The sequence below is a fragment of the Bos grunniens genome, chromosome 5, assembly GCF_055505025.1.
Source record: "Bos grunniens cultivar Pamir isolate PY7600 chromosome 5, Bosgru_T2T1.0, whole genome shotgun sequence".
NCBI lineage: Eukaryota > Metazoa > Chordata > Mammalia > Artiodactyla > Bovidae > Bos > Bos grunniens.
The window spans coordinates 37,777,832-37,798,985 of NC_141169.1; the positions used below are offsets into that span (position 1 = coordinate 37,777,832).

The 21,154-nt window shown below is 36.4% G+C and overlaps 1 protein-coding gene across 4 annotated transcripts in view; it reads left to right on the forward strand.

Moving 5' to 3' along the window:
- ADAMTS20 (ADAM metallopeptidase with thrombospondin type 1 motif 20) overlaps nucleotides 1-21,154 on the forward strand; it is a 216,930-nt gene that overhangs the window by 154,286 nt on the left and 41,490 nt on the right. For all 4 annotated transcript variants that reach the window (XM_086399837.1, XM_086399838.1, XM_086399839.1 and 1 more), the window contains 8 exons: nucleotides 1,678-1,845; nucleotides 10,565-10,738; nucleotides 10,814-10,984; nucleotides 17,790-17,990; nucleotides 18,655-18,784; nucleotides 18,996-19,090; nucleotides 19,178-19,272; nucleotides 19,804-19,937. In XM_086399837.1, the coding sequence (XP_086255963.1) occupies nucleotides 1,678-1,845; nucleotides 10,565-10,738; nucleotides 10,814-10,984; nucleotides 17,790-17,990; nucleotides 18,655-18,784; nucleotides 18,996-19,090; nucleotides 19,178-19,272; nucleotides 19,804-19,937 (1,168 nt within the window). The remainder of the gene's footprint in view (nucleotides 1-1,677; nucleotides 1,846-10,564; nucleotides 10,739-10,813; nucleotides 10,985-17,789; nucleotides 17,991-18,654; nucleotides 18,785-18,995; nucleotides 19,091-19,177; nucleotides 19,273-19,803; nucleotides 19,938-21,154) is intronic.

Genomic DNA, 21,154 nt, shown 5'->3' on the forward strand with positions numbered 1-21,154 from the left:
AAGCAGGCAGGGAAGTACCTAAGATAAACAGCCAGGGGAAGTACATCATACAGAAAGGTAGATCTGAAAGAGAAGATCAGTAGCAAGAAGGAATGAACACAATACAATTTATGAAGATCCATTAGCAATTCACACAGAATTAAATATGTTTTAAGTCACATGTAAGGGTGTAGGTGTTAAGGGAAAGAGAACATCTCAGATATGGTAATAAGTCTTAATAATCAAGGCAACAAGTTCAATTAATTGCCTATTCAAATGGGATATACCATTGCAATCTAATAAAGGTAAATTATCCTCAAACTATTCATTTTTTAATTTAAAATATTTAGGCAATATGTAGTCTATATTAGATATGCAGTCTTTGAACTCATACATAAAATGCATAATATATTATCTAATGTTCTCAGAACTCAGTATATGTTTTCAAATGAAACCATATGTGACCAGCCATTCCAGGAGAATGACAGGAGTTATCTGGAATCCATGTCTTCTTAGCTTAACTCTTCCCTGGTGCATATATCATGCTGAAAATTATCAATATCCTGAGAGTTTATGAAGGAAAATGGTAGGAGAAGCTAATACTCCCTGAGGATGCACCATGTGTAACAGGGCCAGACAGTCCATACACTTTATCTCATGTTAATCTTCATAATAAACCAGTAATATTGGTGAAATTATCATCTTTATAATGAAGAAACCGAGGCTTCGACAGGGGGTGAAATATGTCTAACATCACCCAGCTAGTAAGTGGCAGAGCTGGTATTTAGTGCTAGAGCCCCAGCTCTTCTCCTCTGCAATGACTTCACTCATAAAATGGTAACTGGTTGAAAACAGAAGCCAAATTATTTAACCTGTATATTTACAGAGATTTTAGTTAGTTTTCTGCAAAATATTTTGGAGGGTTTGTGTTGGAATGATACCATTGCCAGATTGATTAAAAAAAAAAAAAACCTCAATTGAATCATGCTTAAAAAAAATAAATTTGGAGGATTTCCCTGGTAGTCCAGTGGTTAAGAATCTGCCTTCCAATACAGCAGATGCAGGTTCAATCCCTGTTCGTGGAACTAAGATCCGCACGCTATGAAACAACTAACCCCTCTTGCCATAACTGGAGAGTCGTGTGCTGTAACTAGAGTCTGTGCACTGCAATGAAAGATCCCACGTGCCACAATAGAGACCCAATGCTGCCAAATAAATTAATGTACTGAAAAAAAATTTTCTGCTTTCTCATATTTTCCTACCTTGAGAGTTTTTTTTTTTTTTTTAACATTCAAAACATAGTTTGCACTGTGGCAAGACATATAGGGTTAAAAATAGAGTAGGACATGACCGTACAAAATTGAAAGCAAGTTTTTTATTAGAATATGTGTGGTAACGGTAGTTAGTTGCAGATAGTCTTTAATCTTAAAAAAGCTAAAGCATTTATGTGCCAGCAGAGTGCTTAGTGTATGGTAGTTAATCAATACTTTTTATAATATAAATGGTTACCTTATGATACCAACATTGATTTATGGTCTAGGGCAGACTGGCAAATTTTAAATTCTCTCCTTAGAAATATCAAAGTATAATTTGATGAAAATATCAAAGCAATGATGTTTTGATTGTTTCATTTCCTGCTTCTTATAGATAAATCAGTCAAGGTAAAATGAATCAAGTGCATTCATATTTATCTTCCAGTGCTCAGCTTCCTGTGGTAAAGGTTTAAAATACCGTGAGGTGCTTTGCATTGACCAATTCCACGGGAAATTAGAAGAAAAATATTGCAGTCATCTACGGAAACCTCGAACGCATAAAGCTTGTAGATCTGTCCGATGCCCTTCATGGAAAGCCAACAGATGGAAGGAGGTATGTAAGGTGTTTTATGGTTATATATGTATTTTTGGATTTAAAAAGAAAATCTTAATTCATTCTGCATGCTTTCAATAACCTTGAAACCCACTAAATGTGTTTTATTCTATTACACATTTTTTTTCACACTATGCTCTGAATTGATACTATACAGTGTTAACACGTTTGCTGAGTTCATAGTTTAATAACAAATTAGTCTTGATTATTTTGGGGGCTATAAACTTTACAAAAAATTCTGTTACTGAATACTAGGGAGGCTACCAATGATTATAACATTATTCCAGGTGGTCTAACCGTAAAATACATATGTTGAGGTATTTAGTAACTGCCTTGTTACGGCACTAAAGTCTTGGATTTGCGCTGAGGTAGCAACTTGGAAAAGGGACTGGTAAGTTCCAGATGGATCATAATTGGAGATGGTTTAAGAGTTAGGGACATGACAGATCCAGGGAGCCTGGCTGGTCTAAGGCCAGAGTGGACACACTTGGAAAGACTCAGCAAAAACAAAGCTTATACTGAGATGAGAACAGGGCTAAGAATGTCAGGTTATAGAAGCAGGCTGATGGATACTTGCTTTGGCACACTCAGAGAGGTAAACTCCAAATCTAAACTTGGAAAGGCATGTATTTGAATGTGGTTATTCAGCAAAGACCAGTGTGGGTAATAGTAAAGAGGAGAAAAACATAAATGAGGCCAGAAATGTTAACCAGAATAATTTCCTGAAGCTTGATTTCAGTGGGGCTAAGCTTTCAGCAAAGCTACCTGGCTGCTTGCCGCCGTATCTCAGGGTATGTATCCATCTCTTAAAAGAGCTAGTCCTGCCGTGGGGAAAAGAAACCCATCTTCTGCTGATGGAACTTTCTTGTCTTTGTCTGATGTAGGAGCTACATTAGGAAGACAGGGACTCAGACAGGAGCTGGGAGTGGGTTCCACTGGGCCCCTAAATTTTATCCTTCACTCCTTGAGACTGGGGCTTCCCAGGTGGTGCTACTGGAAAAGAATCTACCTGTCAATGCAGGAGACTCAAGAGACATGGGTTTGATCCCTGAGTTGGGAAGATTGCCCTGGAGGAGGGCATGGCAACCCACTCCAGTATTCTTGCCTGGAAAATCCATGGATAGAGGAGTCTGGTGGGCTACAGTCCATGGGGTCACAAAGAGTCGGACATGACTGAAGTGACTGAGCATGCACACACAGTAAATGAAATTATTTTTCATGGTTTAGCAGAGACCATGGTTTAAAAGATTTCACATTAATCTGTGAATGCCACTGCTACCCACTAAGTCGTTCAAGAAAGAAACACTGGGTCATTCTGTTTTCCGTGACCCCACAGTTATTCCCTGAGTGAGTGAGTGAGTGAAGTCGCTCAGTTGCGTCCAACTCTTTGCGACCCCGTGGACTGTAGCTCCCCTAGCTTCTCTCAATTCTTCCATCAGCGTCACTCTTGCGTCTCCATGGCAATCACCCCAGTCTAGTTCATCATCATCTGTTTCCAGGTGACCTCGTAACACACATTTTTGCCATTATTTACTTACATATAGTATGAGCTCTGGAAGAAGTCTTAATTCTTCTATGACTTAGTTTAAAGTCTTTGTGAGTGCGTGCTCAGTTGTGTCTGACTCTTTGCAACCCCATGGACTGTAGCCCGCCAGGCTCCTCTGTCCATGGGTGTTTTCAGACAAAAATACTGGCCTGGGCTGCCATTTCCTCCTCCAGGGGATTGTCCCAATCCAGGGATTGAGCCCATGTCTCCTGTGTCTCCTGCATTGGCAGGCAGACTCTTTACAACACTTATCTAACCATGCCTATTTCTTTAGCATTATCACAGGCCTCAAAATCTTAGATACAATGGATATCTTGTTCACTAAGTGCCCAGCTTAGTACGGAGCTACATACTTCTTACTTTGAATTCTATAATTCAGTTGCAAAAAAAAAAAAGGACCTGCCATCTGTTAATTTATACATTTTTCACGTTGTGGTTTTGCTTAAAGTAGGGGTAGGCTTTATTTTATCTGGACCAAGATGTGGCAGGGTAACGACAAAGCAGCTTTCCACTGGAGAGACAAACCTTCCAAAGGCCCTGCACCCTGCACGTGGCAGAAACCTTTCAATTCTGACGTCAGGTGGGAGATGCTGGGGGATGGGAGTGGGAGAGACTCCCCTTTTGGCCAGCAGTAGCCCTGGTGATCCCCAGGACTCTTTCGCTGCCTTGTAGCTGCTGTGGTTGCTATTCGTGAGGGACTCTTCCTGACCCTTGGCCTCCAGTCCCACAAGAGCTAATCAATCACTGTTGCTAACAACTCAGCCTTGGCTTGCCACCAAGTCTGAAATTATATAAGATTCACTAAAGGAACATATTCCAGGGGTTTGTAAGATACAGATATGAATATGTAAAGACTATAAAAATCACAGATGCTTTTGTACAGAGTCGACCTTCTTCTCTTTGAATTGATTTTCTTGTCATAGAAATTAGCTTCATACACCCACACAGAACCTAAAACTCTGCCAAAAACAAATGACCACTTGTGAAGTCATTGGTTTTGATTTATTCTATAAAAAGTACCCACATGGAGTTAATGATCGCAGGCTGTCGCTGTGCTACATATAATAATATATTTAACAGAAGCATAATTTCAGAGGTAGTTAAGAGATAATTACTGGTTACTACTTTGTTCTGACTGCATAAATTGTAACATTGCTTTAATAGCACTCACTAGAAAATAATTTCATTTTATTACTATTTTACATTATACCTCCAATGGAAAGATTTGTTTGGCAAATTGTGACCACAGAGGTGTTCAATGAATTTTGAAGTTAACACTTCTGAGTTGGTATTTGATATCATTTTTTTAATGAAAGGATTTAGTAATGCATTTTAATGACTGCAACCAAACAGGAACAAACATTACTGCATAGAATTTTGTCTCCTGAGTCCAGATGTATGCCATTAGATACAACAGAAATACTAGAATCATTTAAAAAGAAAAAAAAAAAGGCTCATCCTCTTCTTTTTGGAACCAGACATTTTTTATTTATGTTTTCACATAATTTTACCCATTTGAGAGTACCAGCTTTACTTATAAATTCAAGTTTTTAAGGCTAGGCCGGTGTTAGATTCCTCATGTCTCATGCTTAGTTCAGTGCCATCCAAACATAGTTTACATGCTCAGAAAAAAGTTGTTCAGAATTCTCCCCTCCCCTTGATCAAGAGAAACCTGCTGGACAGCTTAGAAAGGACCTAATCTCAGGCCTTGCTAGTGAATCAAAAACCTTGTGACTACAGTCACTTACTTGGTTCCCCTTCTTAGAGACCCATCATTTTCTTTCTAGTATTTTAAGATCAGAGCTGGAAGCAAAGGTGATATGTGTTCCAAAAATCTCACAAATCTGTTGGTTAGTGCCCTCTTTCCCAAACCCCCTGATCTGGAAAAAGAGTTTTTTGGAAACTATCTGCTAAACGCTGGCATGTTTAAGTGATTTGGTATTTCTCTGTAATTCCATATTTTCTATATTTCCAAAATACACACACACATGCACATATGTATATAGTCATACTTGAAAAAGTTCCACTGTATACATATATATCTTTTATAATCTAAAAGATAGTAAACCTTAAGCTCCCACGGGCCCCTCATCTTTATACCCAGGTTGAGTGTTTCTTCTAGGAAGACAGCTTGGAGCCCAAGGTGAAGGAGGATGCCTCTTTGCTCTGGGAATGGGTGAATATGGTTCTCAATCTTTTCTAGCTAGTGCCAGCAATTCTGTTTTTGCACTTGTCTGCTGCCTGTGAAATCTCTTCCTTTATCATCTTTCTTGATACTTAAGACAGTCTGTCTTTGAGTGGGCTGAGATGACTAATACTCTTTGGTTTGAGGCGTGTGTTGAGAAATTTTTCAAGGCAGGGATAATTGTATTTCTGTAAGAAAAGTGAAAAAATAGGAATAGGAAGGAAGCAGCAAGGGTCAGTGACCTCCTAACACTGTGTGAGAGACTTCTGTATTCCTCACAATTGTAGGTCTTATTCATTATGTATATGAGGAAACAAGGCTTAAATGGTCTAAGTAGCTTGTGCAGGTCACTGGCAGGAAGTGATAGGGAGACAGATGAGCATTTGAATGCTAGTCTGAGTTTTCCCTACTGTAATTGCTGCCATAATTATTTTATTTTTATCATTTTACATTAGCTTGTCTTTATATTTTCTTAGCAACATCTTTTACTTCCTTAGCAACCTATTGCTCCTCTTACAAAGCACCTAAAGTCAACAACTGCAGAATGTCACTGGGCTACACATAATAATGCATTCAAGAGAAATATGGTTTCTATGTTGTGTTGAGTTCATTACAGGCTTATTTATATATACAAAAGTCTGTTGCATCAATTTAAGGTATACATGGATGTCACACAACATAGGTAAATAACTGAAGGTTCTATTGATCATGTATTAAATCACTAGCAACATATTAGATTACATTAATAGGTGAAGTGTTCATATCTTTGCACTAATAAATTCTGCTCAGATTTTTGGAGTAGTACCTATTCTGAGACCCACACTAAAAGAAAAGGCTTGCCGAATTACCAAATCCCCAGAGAAGCACAATTGAATTATAACTCTTTTGTATAAGTTCCATTGTATTCTGTTGCAAGCAGGAAAAGCCCTGATTATTAGTGGCTTGAACTCAAAGACATTTATTCTTTACATAATAAAATCAGAAAGTCACTAGATTTAAGTTAGATTCAGGAGTTCTACAATGGTAAGGATGCTGGATTGGCATTTCTGTAGTTCTGTTGATCAACTGCTAATGGTCGTAAAACAGCTGCCACAGTTCCAGGCCTCACATCTTTATACTTTCTCACATGGAAGTCAGTATGCATTTGTTCTATGTTGGTAGGGAGGACAGATTCTAAACGGTGGGTAAAAGTTTAAGGAAGAATATTTCAGCTCAATATAGGAGAGAATTTGCTAACTTCGGAGTTAGCTAAACCAAAACCAGAATGCTTTAAGGATATAGTGATGGTACCCATATTGAAGCTATGGAAGTCTGGATGGATTTGATGTTCATTCATTTACCACTGCTGTAAAACAGATTTCAGTATTGAAGAGAAATTGGAATTAGATATTTCTAGAGTCTTTTTTTTTTTTGGAGAAGGCAATGGCAACCCACCCCAGTACTCTTGCCTGGAAAATCCCATGGACGGAGGAGCCTGGTAGGCTGCAGTCCATGGGGTCGCTAAGAGTCGGACACGACTGAGCGACTTCACTTTCACTTTTCCCTTTCATGCATCAGAGAAGGAAATGGCAAGCCACTCCAGTGTGCTTGCCTGGAGAATCCCAGGGATGGGGGAGCCTGGTGGGCTGCCGTCTGTGGGGTTGCACAGAGTCAGACACGACTGAAGCAACTTAGCAGCAGAGTCTTTTTTAACTCAAAATCGTCTCCTACTGCTCCAATACAATTACATTTTAAATGATTGTTTCTTAAATGACAGAGTGAATTAGCATTAATGAACCCATTTTGGCAAAGCATGTTCTAACATTTCTTCATCTGTGTTCCGTAGTAGCTAACGTGGCTATTGTACCTGTGGATTGGCTAAAATGTATCTTCTACACTTCCACTTCACACTTCAGGCTTATGTTGGACAGTTGTAGTGTTGTAGCACATTTATGCATAAGTAGGAGATTTGGCAGACTTTTCCTATCTGAATTAAATTATACAGTGGTGGTGAGTTAGTGCCTTAAATCAATTATTTGTGTCATACTTATAATAATGACCTCAAATTGCCTTCATATGAGTTACTTGGATTTTTAAAGAAAGACAAAATTTAACATGCTTATAAATATGTGGCTCTATAAAGCTGTTGAATAAGGGTGCCTATTTTGGAGTTAGGGATATACCTTGGGAGGTCATTCTAATAGTAATATATTGCTGGACTTAAGAGTGAGGTATCATATCTTCACAGCATTTATAACTGGAAGAGGAGCTAATGGGCAAAGGCCCTAAGTTCTCCTTTGGAAATGTTGGATTTGAGGTGCCTTTGATAAATCTATGTAGAAAACACATGAAAATCTTGTCAATAGATAAAAAAGTATAAAAAGTAGTGTTAGTTGTTCAGCTGTGTCCAACTCTTTGCATTCCTGTGGACTGTAGCCCTCCAGGCTCCTCTGTCAATTGAATTCTCCAGGCAAGAATTATGGAGTGGGTTGCCATTCCAGCTGGAGAGAACAGATTTAGAAATTATTGGTATATAGAAGAAATTGCTCAGAGAGACCTCAGAAGGTATAAAGAGAAGCAAGTTATAAACCCTGGGAAACACTAACATTTAAAGGCTAAACAAAGAAAATAAAGTCAATTAAGGACTCCAAGAGAAAAGTACCTGGAACCAGAGAGGATTGAAGCCAGAATGGCTCAACAGAACATGATTAGTGGTGCTGAATGTGTCAGTGAGATTAACTAAGAAAAGACATGAAAAGTTTTTGCTGGACTTGGCAGTTAGGGTTATTGATGACACTCAGCTAAGAAATATTTCATTTAAGCAATGGGTTCTCTTCTCTGTTCAAATCTGAAATACATCAGTTTACTCTTTTATATTCTTCTCTCTTAAAAAAAGAAAAGAAAAGCAAGCAGTAGTCCAATAGTCCAGTTTTTTTTCATTTTTTTTGTTTGTTGGTTTGTTTCCTTTGAGGATAAGCTCCACAATAGTAGTTACTCGTGGCCTCAGTGGAGTCTTCTAAACCTGTGCTATGGTCAGTCAGGATCAATCAGCAACTTGGATTATTGCATTACAGAATATTATATTTGTGTGACAAAATGTTTTACTAAGCTGTCTTTGTGAATTTCTTTCTTAGGAATATTTTTTTTTCAGGTTTAGAGGTAGAAAGTTTTCTGAATATAGTTTATATTTCTGTAATTATTGCTGGAAAATATTTGCAGGAGTCTTATTTTATAGGCTAAACATTTTCGCCAGAGGTTGAAATAAGCAAAATCACATCCCAACATCTTCACCTGCTTAATATTGTGCCCTGGACAAAATATACAAAATAATATGTGATTATTATCTGCATACAAAGGAGCCATGTCTTTTTTTTTTTAAACATTCAACAAGTTGGCAAAATTCAACTGCAAAAGCATTGATTGAGGGTTAGTATAAATTACCTACGGGCTTCCGAGGTGGTGCTAGTGGTAAAGAACCAGACTGCCAATGCAGGCAACAGAAGAAACACGAGTTCGATCCCTGGGTCGCGAAGATCCCCTGGAGGAGGGCTTGGAGAATCCCAGGGACAGATGAGTCTGGTGGGCTATCGTCCATGGGATCATGAAGACTCAGACACAACTAAAGCAACTTAGCATGCGCGTATAAGTAAGCTACGTGGATATGCAGAGTATTCTTCGTAAGTTAAAAAATAATATAAAAATTCTCTTTTGAGTCAGTGGTTGCTATTTACAGACACAACCCAAAAAACTAAATTTAAAGGGGCCTCTAGAGTAAAACTGCTATAAGAATCTATTAGAGAAATTTGAATCTATCAAGTGAACTACGTTTTTTAGCATTTGTGGCTTTAAATGTTTTTTTAAGTTCATGATGAAACTATATTCTGCAGATAAATATTTACTGTTAGGAAAGAGAGATCAATGACTCTGGGAATCTTGTAGAAATAAAGACCTTAATGAAAAACCTGAATTTTTACCCTTATACTATCACAGTTGGGAACAATGATAAGGCCCCACATAACACTCAATATGACCTCCAGTCCCTTCTGGAATAACAAAGAGTATAAAAACCAAGCCCACAAATTAAATAAATACCCTTAGACATTGTCCATACTTTATTACTGTTGGCATCACAGCTCTTGGTTGTGGTCAGGCTCTGTTGTTTTACGGCTTGGCCTTGTGGAGCTGAAAAAGCCCTGAGAGGCTGCCAAGTCCTTCTCCGTTCCCTGGAGGCTGCAACAAGGAGAGTTTGAAAAGAAGTGAGCTTAAATCTGCCTCACCAGTGACTCCAGGCAGCAGCTCAGGCAAATGAGCTAACATCTCTGAGTCTCAGGACCTCAGTCTTGGTATGTCCTTTGGAGATCTGCTGTCAGGAATAAATGTGTGGAACAAGTTCTATGAAATTTTACAAACAATGCAAAATCTTCTTTGTGTAAATAAGGCAAATGAGACCTGGAGAGGTTAAGGCAAGGTTGCCTAGGTAAACTGTAAGTTGACGCAGTTTCCTCAAACACCTCTTTATTGAAATATAATCATTAGTCAACAAATATTTGGATCCCAAGCTATACTACCTACTGTAGGTATAAAGATGAATAGAACCCAAACTTGGAAATTATTGTTGCTTTGAGGGAAATTATGCATACAGTGTAAGGATTTAAATAATTTTCAAAAGCAATGTAATAGTAGAATAGTTTGATTGAATGTTGTGGCAAATTTTGTAGATATTAAGCATGTTTAAGTCAGAAGAGAATTACCAATTCGGATGGAGTATCAGGTCATAGTTTCTATACAACTTGAATAAATATTGCAAAATAAAGAACATCTATTTGTGTATTCGAATAGCTGCTCCAGACCAATGTTAAAAATACTTCCTGCATGTATTTTCTTATTTGTGATATAATATCAGGCTATGTTAAAAGAAACAAGAAAATAGGTCATGACTCTATTTTGTGATTTTTACATAATTTGATGTTTGTTAGTTGATTATTCAAATCGTTTGGGCTTCTTCATAGTGCTCTGTGACCTGTGGCTCCGGAGTTCAGCAACGGGATGTGTACTGCAGACTGAGAGGAGTTGGTCGGGTGGCGGAGGAAAAGTGTGATCCATCCACACGGCCTTATTTTCAGAGAGAGTGTTGGCATCGGAACTGCACACAGTACCACTGGGTGGCAGGAGAATGGTTGGATGTGAGTATTGTCAAGTAAGCTTTCACACAGCCGTTCAGTGAGAGAGTGTTCTTCATTTCATCATTGTATTTCTAGTGCTCAATATCGTGTAAGAAAAGAGAGACATATCGGCAAGTGAAGTGCGTGAATGCACAAAACATTGGAGTGAGTGAGAGTTTCTGTGACCTCGCAACCAGACCTCTCGCGATCAAAAAGTGCAGAAACTCTCCCTGCAAGTATATCGTAATAACAGGAGACTCATCCCAGGTAAGGCAAAGAAAGGAAGTTGAGGATTTTCACTCTTAGAAAGTAAAATTGAATCTCAAATTTGATACAGTTGAAACTGGGTCTGAATTTGAATACTGGAGCGGGTAATAGTGTGTATATTAACCTAAGAAATAAAAGCGCTGGGAGATTAGATGATGCAAATACAGGAACAGTGACATACATGTTAAATTGTGGTGCATTTCTGAAGTGTCAAGCGGTGAAAACTGTGAAACCAACTACCAGGAACAGTTTGGCATCTGGCCCTGCATAGTTGGCTGCTTTAAAAAATGTTTTTCTTCCAATTTTATTTAGGTATAATTGACCCACAGCCCTGTACAAGTTTAAGGTGTATATATGAAGTATATACCTTATTTATTTATTTATTTATGGAAACTTAGATTGCTGTCATATCTTGGATGTTGTAAGTAACGGTGCTATGAATATTGGGGTGCATATATCTTTTTGAATTAGTGTTTTCATTTTCTTCAGAAAAATATCCAGAAATGGAATTGCTGGATCATATGGTAATTCTACTTACAATTTTTTGAGGAAACTCTATAATATTTTCCACAGTGACTGTACCAATTTATATCTCCACCAGAAGTGCATGGGGGTTACCTTTTTTCCACATCCTTGCCAACACTTGTTTTTTTTTTTAATCTTTTTGATTATAGCCATTCTGACAAGTCTGAGGTGATATCATGGTTTTGATTTGAATTTCCTTGATGATTAATAATGCTGAACATTTTTTTCATGTGTCTGTTGGCCATCTGTATGTCTTCCTTGGAAAAGTGTCTATTCAGAGTCTCTGCCCATTTTTCAGCTGGATTGTTTGCTTTTTTTGGGGGGGGATACTGAGTTGTGTAAGTTTATTTATTTTAGGTATTTTCTTATCAGATGCATTATTTGCAAATATATTGTCCCATTCAGTAGGCTGCCTTTTCATTTTGTTGATAGTTTCCTTGGCTATGTAAAAGATTTTTAATGTGCCGAGGACCCATTTGTTTGCTTTTGCTTTTGTTACCCTTGCCTAAGGAGATGTATACAAAAAAAAAAAAGAAAAAACATTGCTAAGCCTGGTGTGAAAGAATATATTGCCTATGTTTTCTTCTGGGAGTTTTATGGTTTCAGGCACTATATTTAAATCTCTAGTCATTTTAAGTTTATTTTTGTATAAGTTGTAAGAAAGTTGTCCAGTTTCATTCTTTTGCATGTAGCTGTCCAGTTTCCCCAATGCCATTTATTGATAAGACTGTCTATTCTCCGTTGTATAGTCTTAGCTTTTTTGTTGTTTGATTGATCACATAAGCATAAGTTTATCTGGGGGCTTTCTGTTCTGTACCGTTCATGTGTGTGTCTGTTTTTGCGCCAGTACCATAGAGTTTTGATTACTATAGCTTTATAGTATAGTTTGAAAGCAGAGTTTGGTACCTCCAACGTTTTTTTTCCCTCAAGATTGCTGTGGCTATTCAATTCAAATTTTAGGATTCTTTGTTCTACTTCTGTGAAAAATTCCACTGATATTTTGATAGGGATTGCATTACATCTGTAGATGGCTTTGTGTAGTATGGACACTTTAACATATTAGTTCTTCCAGTCCAAATGCACATGCTACATCTTTCTGTTTATATGTGTCTTATTCTGTTTATTTCACCAATGTCTTATAGTTTTCCAAGTGCAGGTATTTCACTTTACTGGTTAAATGTAGTCCTAGATATTTTATTATTTTAAAGGAGGCTATAAATGGAATTAAACTTTTTTTATCTTTATGTCAGTTCATTATTAATGTATAGAAATGCAATAGATTTCTGTACATTTATTTTGTATTCCACAACTTTACTGAATTCATTTATTAGCTCTAATAGATTTTTGGTGGAGTCTTTAGAGTTTTCTATATATAATATCTTATCCTCTGCAAATGGTGAAAATTTTGCTTCTTCCTTTCCCATTTGAATGCCTTTTGTCTCTTTTTTTATCTGACCACTATGGTTATAACTTCTAAAACTATGTTGAATAAAGGTGATAAGTGGGTATTCTTGACTTTTTCCTGTTCTTAGGGGAAAAGTTTTCAACTTTTCATCATTAAGTGTGATGTTAGTTATTGGTTTATCATATATAATTTTTATTATTAATATATTTAGGTATGTTGCCTGTACTATTAAGATAATCATATGATTTTTATCCTTCATTTTCTTAATGTGGTGCATTATGCATGTTGACTAGTGGATATTGAAACAGTCTTGCATCCCTGGACTAAACTCCACTTGAATTTGGTTTGCTAATATTTTGTTGAGGATTTTTGCATCTATGTTCATCAGTGATATTGACCTGTATTTGTATGTATGTATGTGTGTGTGTGTGAGATATTTGTCTAGTTTTTGTAAGTTTTGGTATCAAGCTAATGTTGGCCTTGTAGAATGAATTGGAAAGTGTTCCTTCATCAATTTTGGGGATATTTTGAATAGATAGATGTTAACTCTTCTCTAAATGTTTGGTAGGATTTACCTGTGAAGCAGTCTGGTCCTGAATTGTTGTTGTTTAAGAGTTGCTTTACTACTGATATAATTGCATTACTGGTAATCAGTCTGTTCATATATTTTGTTTTTTCCTGGTTCAGTTTTGGGAGACTGTACATTTCTAGAAATTTATCCATTTATCCATCCATGTCTTCTAGGTTGTCTAATTTGTTGGTATATAATTGTTTGGAGTAATCTTTTATGATACTTGTATTTCTGTGATGTCAGTTGTAAATTTTCACCCTATGTTTTCATTTTCTTAGTGTCTTTTCATGTACAAATATATTTAATTTGATGAAGTCATATTTATTTTTGTTCACTTATACTTTAGGTATCATATCTAAGAAAATAAGGTTACAAAGTTTATATTTTCTTCTAAGAATTTTATAACTTTAGCTGTTACATTTAGGCATGTGATCCACTTTGTATTATTTTTTTGTATATGATGTAAAGTGGGATCCAACTTTATCCTTTTGCATGTGGCTATCCAGATATTTCAACACAATTTTTGGAAAAATTATTCTTTCTGCATTGAATTATCTGTTATTGAAGAGTTATTTCTGCACTCTCAATTCAGTTACCTGACCTATGTGTCTATCCTTATATTGGTTCCACATAATCATGGTTTTATCGTAAGGTAGTTTTATAGTAAGTTTTGAAATCAGGAACTGGAGGGAACAAATTTTGCTTTTCTTTTTCAAGATTATTTGCTTATGCTGTGTCCCTCACATGCCTATGTAAATTTTAGGATCAGCTTGTCATATTGTGTGTAAACTTGAGCATCATTGAATCATGATCAAGTTGAGGAATATTGCCATCTTAATTGTCTTCTAATCCATGAATATGACCTGTCTTTTCATTTATTTAGGTCTTATTAATTTCTTTCAAGGATGCTTTAAAGTTTATAATTTTCATTGTGCAGACCTTACACTTCTGTGGTTAATTTTGTTTCTAAGAATTTTGTTAATTTTTTATGCTTCTGAAAATGAAATTGTACTCTTTTCATTTTCTGCTTATCCATTTATAATGTGCAGAAATATAATTAATTTTTGTATGTTACAGCACATTTATTTCGTTTTTTGTGTAGATTACTTTTCTATATACGGAAGTATATCGTTTGCAAATTCATGTAGCTTTACTTCTTCCTTTAAATGTGGATGCTTTTTGCTTCTTTTTCTTGCCTAGTTTCCCTGGCTAGAAACTCCAAATCTGTTGAGTACAAGTGGTAAAAACAGACACCTTCCTCTTTGGAGGAAAATTTTCATAATTAAATATGTTAGCTATTAATTTTTTGTAGATTCTGTTATCATGTCCTTATATACCTAGTTTGCTTAGTGTTTATATCATAAACATGTGTTAGATTTTGTTAAATGCTTTTTCTGCATCTATTGAGATACTTATGTGGTCTTTGTATATGAGTCTATTCTTATGATGTAGTCCATTGATTGATTTTCATATATTGAAACAATCTTACATTCCTGGGATAAATTTCACTTTGTCTTGATGTACAATCCTTTTTATTTGCTTCTGGGATTGTTTTGTTAGTGTTTTGTTGAGTGTTTTTGCATCTATATTCATAAGAGATATTGGTCTGTAGTATTTTTTCCTTGATATGTCTTCATCTAGTTTTGGTGTGAGGGAAATACTGGTCTCATCAGGAAGTGTTCTTTTCTAGTCTGTGTTTTGGAAGTGTTTTGGAAGAGTTGGTGCTAATTCTTCTCTAAACATTTGGGGCAATTCACCAATGAAGCCTCTAGTCATGGATTTTTGATTATATGAAATTTTTTGATTATTAATTCAACCTATTTACTTGTTTATGGGTCTACATGGATTTCTATACATGTTCTCCCATCTCCCCATAGTTTCTTTACTACTATTTGTTGTTCTTTGTGACTTTTCTGAACTAACTGTAACATCTGTTTTCTTTGTCACATGTGGTCACTAAAGTCTCTATGTGATTAATTTAGTTTTAAACTTATGACTGGACAATTACTTTTTGAGTTATTTGGAACCAATAATTTCCAGTCTTTGCCAAGGGGCCCTGTGTAATGTGTGAGCACCTTTAACAGACAACTGTTCCTTAACTTTACTTCCTGCTTATGCAGAATCTTGACATCAGTCAGGAGTGAGAGTGTAGGCACTTCTCAGTTATTTCCTAAGTTTGCAACAGCCCTAGATAAACACTTGTCCACAAGGCTTTAAAGGCTCCAACAGAGTCATAAACAACTAGGAGGCCATGGACATCCACAAGTTTATCTAGAGCTGTTGCAAACTTAGGACATTTCTTTTCCAAGCTTTTCCTTTTAAACTTTTTTGATTTGCCCATTGATTGCCTGCTTATCCACCTCCTGTGGAAGTTGCAAAGTTAAACATAGCCTTTAATTGTGTCCAAAAATGCCCTCAAGGAGAAGGCTTTTAGCACTGGGCAAATGCTGAATAAAGTCAAATAAAGAGAGACTTGCAAGGGAGGTCTTTCAGAAAACCACCAAACAGTTCAAATAAGGATAGTTTTCTGGAAATGAGGCTTAGACAGTTCAGTTCCTCTGGTGGCTTCCAGGCTTTTGTTCCTATCTATGTTTGCAGAGATATTGATTTTCAAGGCCACGATAGGGCTGGAGAGGGGGAATGGGAATAGGGCACCTAAAACATACAAAAGTCTTCTTCCCAAGACTTAGCCTTATTTCTTTAATAAATGCTTCTAGGATTGCTGCAAGCCTTTGGTTAGTTTACAAAGCTCAGAAAAATTTGATTTTCACAAGTTTTGCCAGTTTTCTCACTGCGTTTATAGAAGAGAACATTTTCAGACATTCTTGCTCTGCTATTTTCACTGATGTCACTCACCCCTCAGGATCAGCTTTGATAGATGGATTTTTCTCATCATAGTTTATATTTTCCTGTCTCTTTGCGTGCTAGTTATTTTTATTGTGAATTTTGATTGTTATTGTGTTGGCTACTGGATAGTTTTTATTCTTGTATCTGTATGTATATTTTGAACTTTGTTCCAGAATGTAGTTATTTTGTTTGTAAGCAGTTTGCTCTTTTCTTGTCTAGCTCTTACAATTTTTTTATGTGAGACAGGTGCGTTGTGACACTGGTCTTACATAAAGAAATTCCCAAAGCATTGTTTAGGCCTTCCCTGGTGGCTCAGATGGTAAAGAATCTGCCTTCAACGCAGGAGACCTAGGTTTGATCCCTGGGTCAGGAAGATCCCCTGGAGGAGGGCATGGCAAACCACTCCAGTATTCTTGCCTGGAGAATCCCATGGACAGAGGAACCTGATGGGTTAAGTCCATGGGATCAGAGAGTTAGACATGACTGAAGTGACTTAGCATGCTTGCACAGTGCATTGTTTAGTCTAGGGTTAGCTATTCCCCTCTACTGTGCCACAAGACCCTTTTGAATACGGTACCTATTGCTGCATGTATATAAGGTTTTACAGTCTGAATGAAGGGAGCTGACACTGTATCTGGTCCTGTGTGAGTACCAGATACAGTGATTCATTTTTTGATCAGTCCAACCTTGGCCTCAGTTGGTGTCCTCACATGTTTACACTAGTCTGAACTCTGCTGTCCCACTGGGGTCCCTTTCCTTGTTCCAAAACCTGGGCACTCTCTCAAGGCAGGAAGCTGGAGGAATTACAGGGTCACTTTGTTTCCCTCTTCCAGGGACCACTATCCTTTATCGCCTAATATCCAGTGTCTTAAGAGCTATTGTTTTATATATTTTGTCCAGGTGTTTCTGTTGTTTTAGGTTAGAAGGTAACTCTATTCCTTGTTATTCCTTTTTCCTGGAGTCAGAAATTTGTTTGCCCATTTTTGCTCTGGATCTTTCATTTATATCTATATCACTTACCTATTCTAGTCAATGGTAATATACATCCCATTGTGTGTATGAAGATAGATGTATGCTAAACTTATATAGAGTTACAAGTATGTTAACACTAATAAATGTCCTTTATTTCAGTTAAGAACCATTGATGTTTCATTTTTCCAAATCTGTGCTTATCAGGAGATAACTTTTCATTCAGTTAAGCTATTCTTAAATATCAACAAGAAAAATAAGCGAAGTAAAAAAAGAACCCAAATGAGCAAAAAACATAGGCACTACAAATAGTCAGTCCTGAATCCAGATCCTTTCCATTTACTGGGAAAGTTGCCTAATGTCTCTGAACCTTTGTTTACCCATCTGTAAACGAGGCTAATATATACGATTGTGTGGGGAAACTCTAAGCAGTGAACCCTTAAATTTAAGGGCATCTTCTTCACCCCTTGTAACACTGTATTTTTCAGTGTGCAGGTAACTGTGGATTTAGTTATCGACAAAGGATTACATATTGCATTGGGGTCCAGTCTATGGAGAAACATAAGCTTCATGAGCTGTGGCCTATAGACTATCGAGTATGCCCTGTGCTGCCTTCCCCTCAGGTTTACAAATGCAATTTTAAGACCTGTTTGGATATGGCCACTTGGAAAGTTGGAAAATGGAGCAAGGTCAGTATGTAATTATGCATTTAAAATCTTATGAATGAGACTTTCTAGTTGTGGGGTGCATGGCTATCTGCACATCTATCTAGATATCAGAGTTGACTCATACCCCTGTTTTCTAACAATCACTATCCGTTATTTGTACAAATATCTAGTCTCTATGTTTCCTATAACTTGGTTTATGACTAATCCTGTGTCTGTTCCTCAGAGAGCCTGGCACAGTGGCTTGCATTTTGAGCAATACTTAAGCAGTATTTTTTAGTTCAGTGAAAAAGTAAATAAATGTAACATATGAGTAATACAGGTTATTTGCACCCTGCTCCATTTCCAATTTAACTGATAGAAAGCAGGTAAATATTGCTATGCAAACTTAACCTGTATCACTGAGTAAAAACTCAGGAGTTTGAATAACCATCATTAAATAATATTTATCAAGGATTTACAACATATTGCTGAGATAACTATACAAAATGAAGGGAAAGAAGTTAGTAACCAAGAAAGAATAGATTCAGTCTCTTAAGGATTAATCCCACTTGTGACTCTCCAGCCTCCTGGACGTTACTGATCATCAATTTGTTCCAAAAGGACCTAGTCAGGGAGGAGGAGATGTGTATTTACTGGCCTTATTATCCGTCTTATAGTTTACCTTCCAATTTTGCTCTATTCACAGTGCTCTGTGACTTGTGGAGTTGGCATGATGGAGAGAAGAGTGGAATGTATGGCCGATAATGGTCTGTCCAGTGATTTATGTTTAAAGCATTTAAAACCAGATGCTCAAAAGAAATGTTATGTCAGTGACTGTAAGTTAAGACTTCAAAAATATATTTAGAAACTAAGTATTTTAAAGAAGTTTTAGTTAAAATTTGAAAAAAATATTTAGAGTAGTCATACGCTCCACAAAATGAAGGTTTCTTTTTTCAGAGTATAACAATATTGGTATAATTAAGTTAAATTCATGTTGTGTCTGTAATATGTTCATTGTTGATAAGTTGTACTCACTTGTCCTTGAAGGTAAAACATTTACCAGCTGTAAAGAAATACAAATGAAAAACAACATTACCAAGGATGGTGACTATTACCTTAACATTAAAGGAAGAATAACAAAGGTATTATGTAAACAGTTTCTATTTGATTTTAACACTGACCATTGACTTTGAAACAAGCTTTTCCAGATCTTTGCATTTTCCCTTTAGATCTATTGTGCTGGCATGCACTTGCAGAACCCTAAGGAATATATATCATTGGTCAAAGGTGAAGAAGACAACTTTTCTGAAGTGTATGGTTTTAGGTATGAGCTATATTTTGCCTTCTCTGTGCATTTTTATGGACCATAAAGAGAATTAGAAGTTCCAGAGATCGGAGTGGTAGTTGAATAGCTCGCAGCGGGACAAGTAATTTAAGAGCAGGTGGACATATTAGGACATAAGCCAGATGTTGTCCATGCCTGTTCAGTAATCAAACTTTGGTTATTAACATGTACTCACAGAAAGACTGAATAAGGGGATGCTGTGGGTGAGCAATGGGACAACAGAGGAGGGTAGAATTTAAGACCTGTGTATGTTTTCGTAGAAATCAAGTTCATTTCGGTAACAAAAGCTAGGAGAACTACAGCTGAATTATTTTTCTACAAACTGGTCTTGAATTTCCCATTGATCATTTTGTACATTAACCTTGAGTGATTTTTACTTCTTTCACATTTAACTTGTTGACACAAAAAATATTGAAGAGGGTTTCTTTTTCCCTCCCACTTCCAAAGTTACTATTTACATTATGGTCTAATAACTGTACCTAACACCAAAATATTCTAATGTTGTTATAGACTACGAAATCCATATGAATGTCCCTTTAATGGAAGCAGGAGGCAAGACTGTGAATGTAAAAATGACTATATGGCTGCTGGACACACTGTTTTTAGCAAAATAAGAATTGATCTTACTTCCATGCAAATTAAAAGTAAGTACTAAATCTCTAGTTGTATAATGAGAAACATTTATTTGCTGGTGCAAGCTTAACAATATGCTATATGGTGTGTGTGGTGACTGGGGTCTAGCATAGTACAATAATTACTTAAAATTTTAAAAAAAATGTTATTAGCTACGTACTTCAATTCAACAGTATAGACCTTGGGAATTCTTAATAAAAATCTGGTGGTAATGACACTGTTATTACTAAAGATACTGTTGTAGTAAAGATATCGCCCTTCCGAGGTATAACCCTGTACCCTAAAATTCCAAATTACATTAAAAACAAGGAAATCAATATTTTAAATGTAGTTGTATAAGCTTTCTGGAAAGGTTTAAAGTAATAATTAACATTAGTTTCAGGTGACAGTTTGTCTAATATTTTCTTATACTTTGTCTGCTTTGATTTTTTTAACGACCTTATACTAGATAAGGCAGTATTTCATCATATTGTTACAAGTGATAAAATTAGGATACACTTACAGAATTAAGTGATTTGCCCCACTTCTTGGAGTTAGTAACTGGTATTACAGAGATAAAGTCCCTCCCACCCACAATCCCAGATTATGGACCAGCTGCCTTTCTAGGAATCAATTTACAGAACAGTAAAGTTGAAGTATATTTATGAACCCTGACATACACTGACCATCAGACAGTCTACCCTCCTGGATATTACATAGTGACATGAAAAGGCAAAGAAGTTCATTTCAGAAGCAGAAACTCTAAATCAAAATTAAATCGCCAAAGCCTAGCATAGTACCTAAATCATAAAAAGAAACAAAAAAATGTTTGTTGAGACAGTGAATGCATGAATACGTAATCTCTAACTTGCAGTCATATGATGGTGAACTATTACTGTCAGTAATAGTGGCTACCATGTGCTAAACACCCACCGTTACTGTAGTGGGTAAGGATTATGCTGCTTTGGATATGATCATAAACTGAAGTTAGACTCCTGAGTGTAAGCTGTCTTCATTCGGTTACTAGTCTGTGACCTTGGGCATGTCTCTCTAAGCCTAAATCCCCTCATTTCTAAAGTAAGATGCCTCTCAAGCTTTTTCTTTTTTTTTTTTTATGTCTTCTTTCCTTCTTTTCTTTATTTATGTTTTGTTTTTGGATAGAATTAAGAGATAATACTTGCAACATACCTAGTAAATTCCCTGTAGGTAGTAAGTGCTCTATAAATAATGTTATTATTTAATAATATAT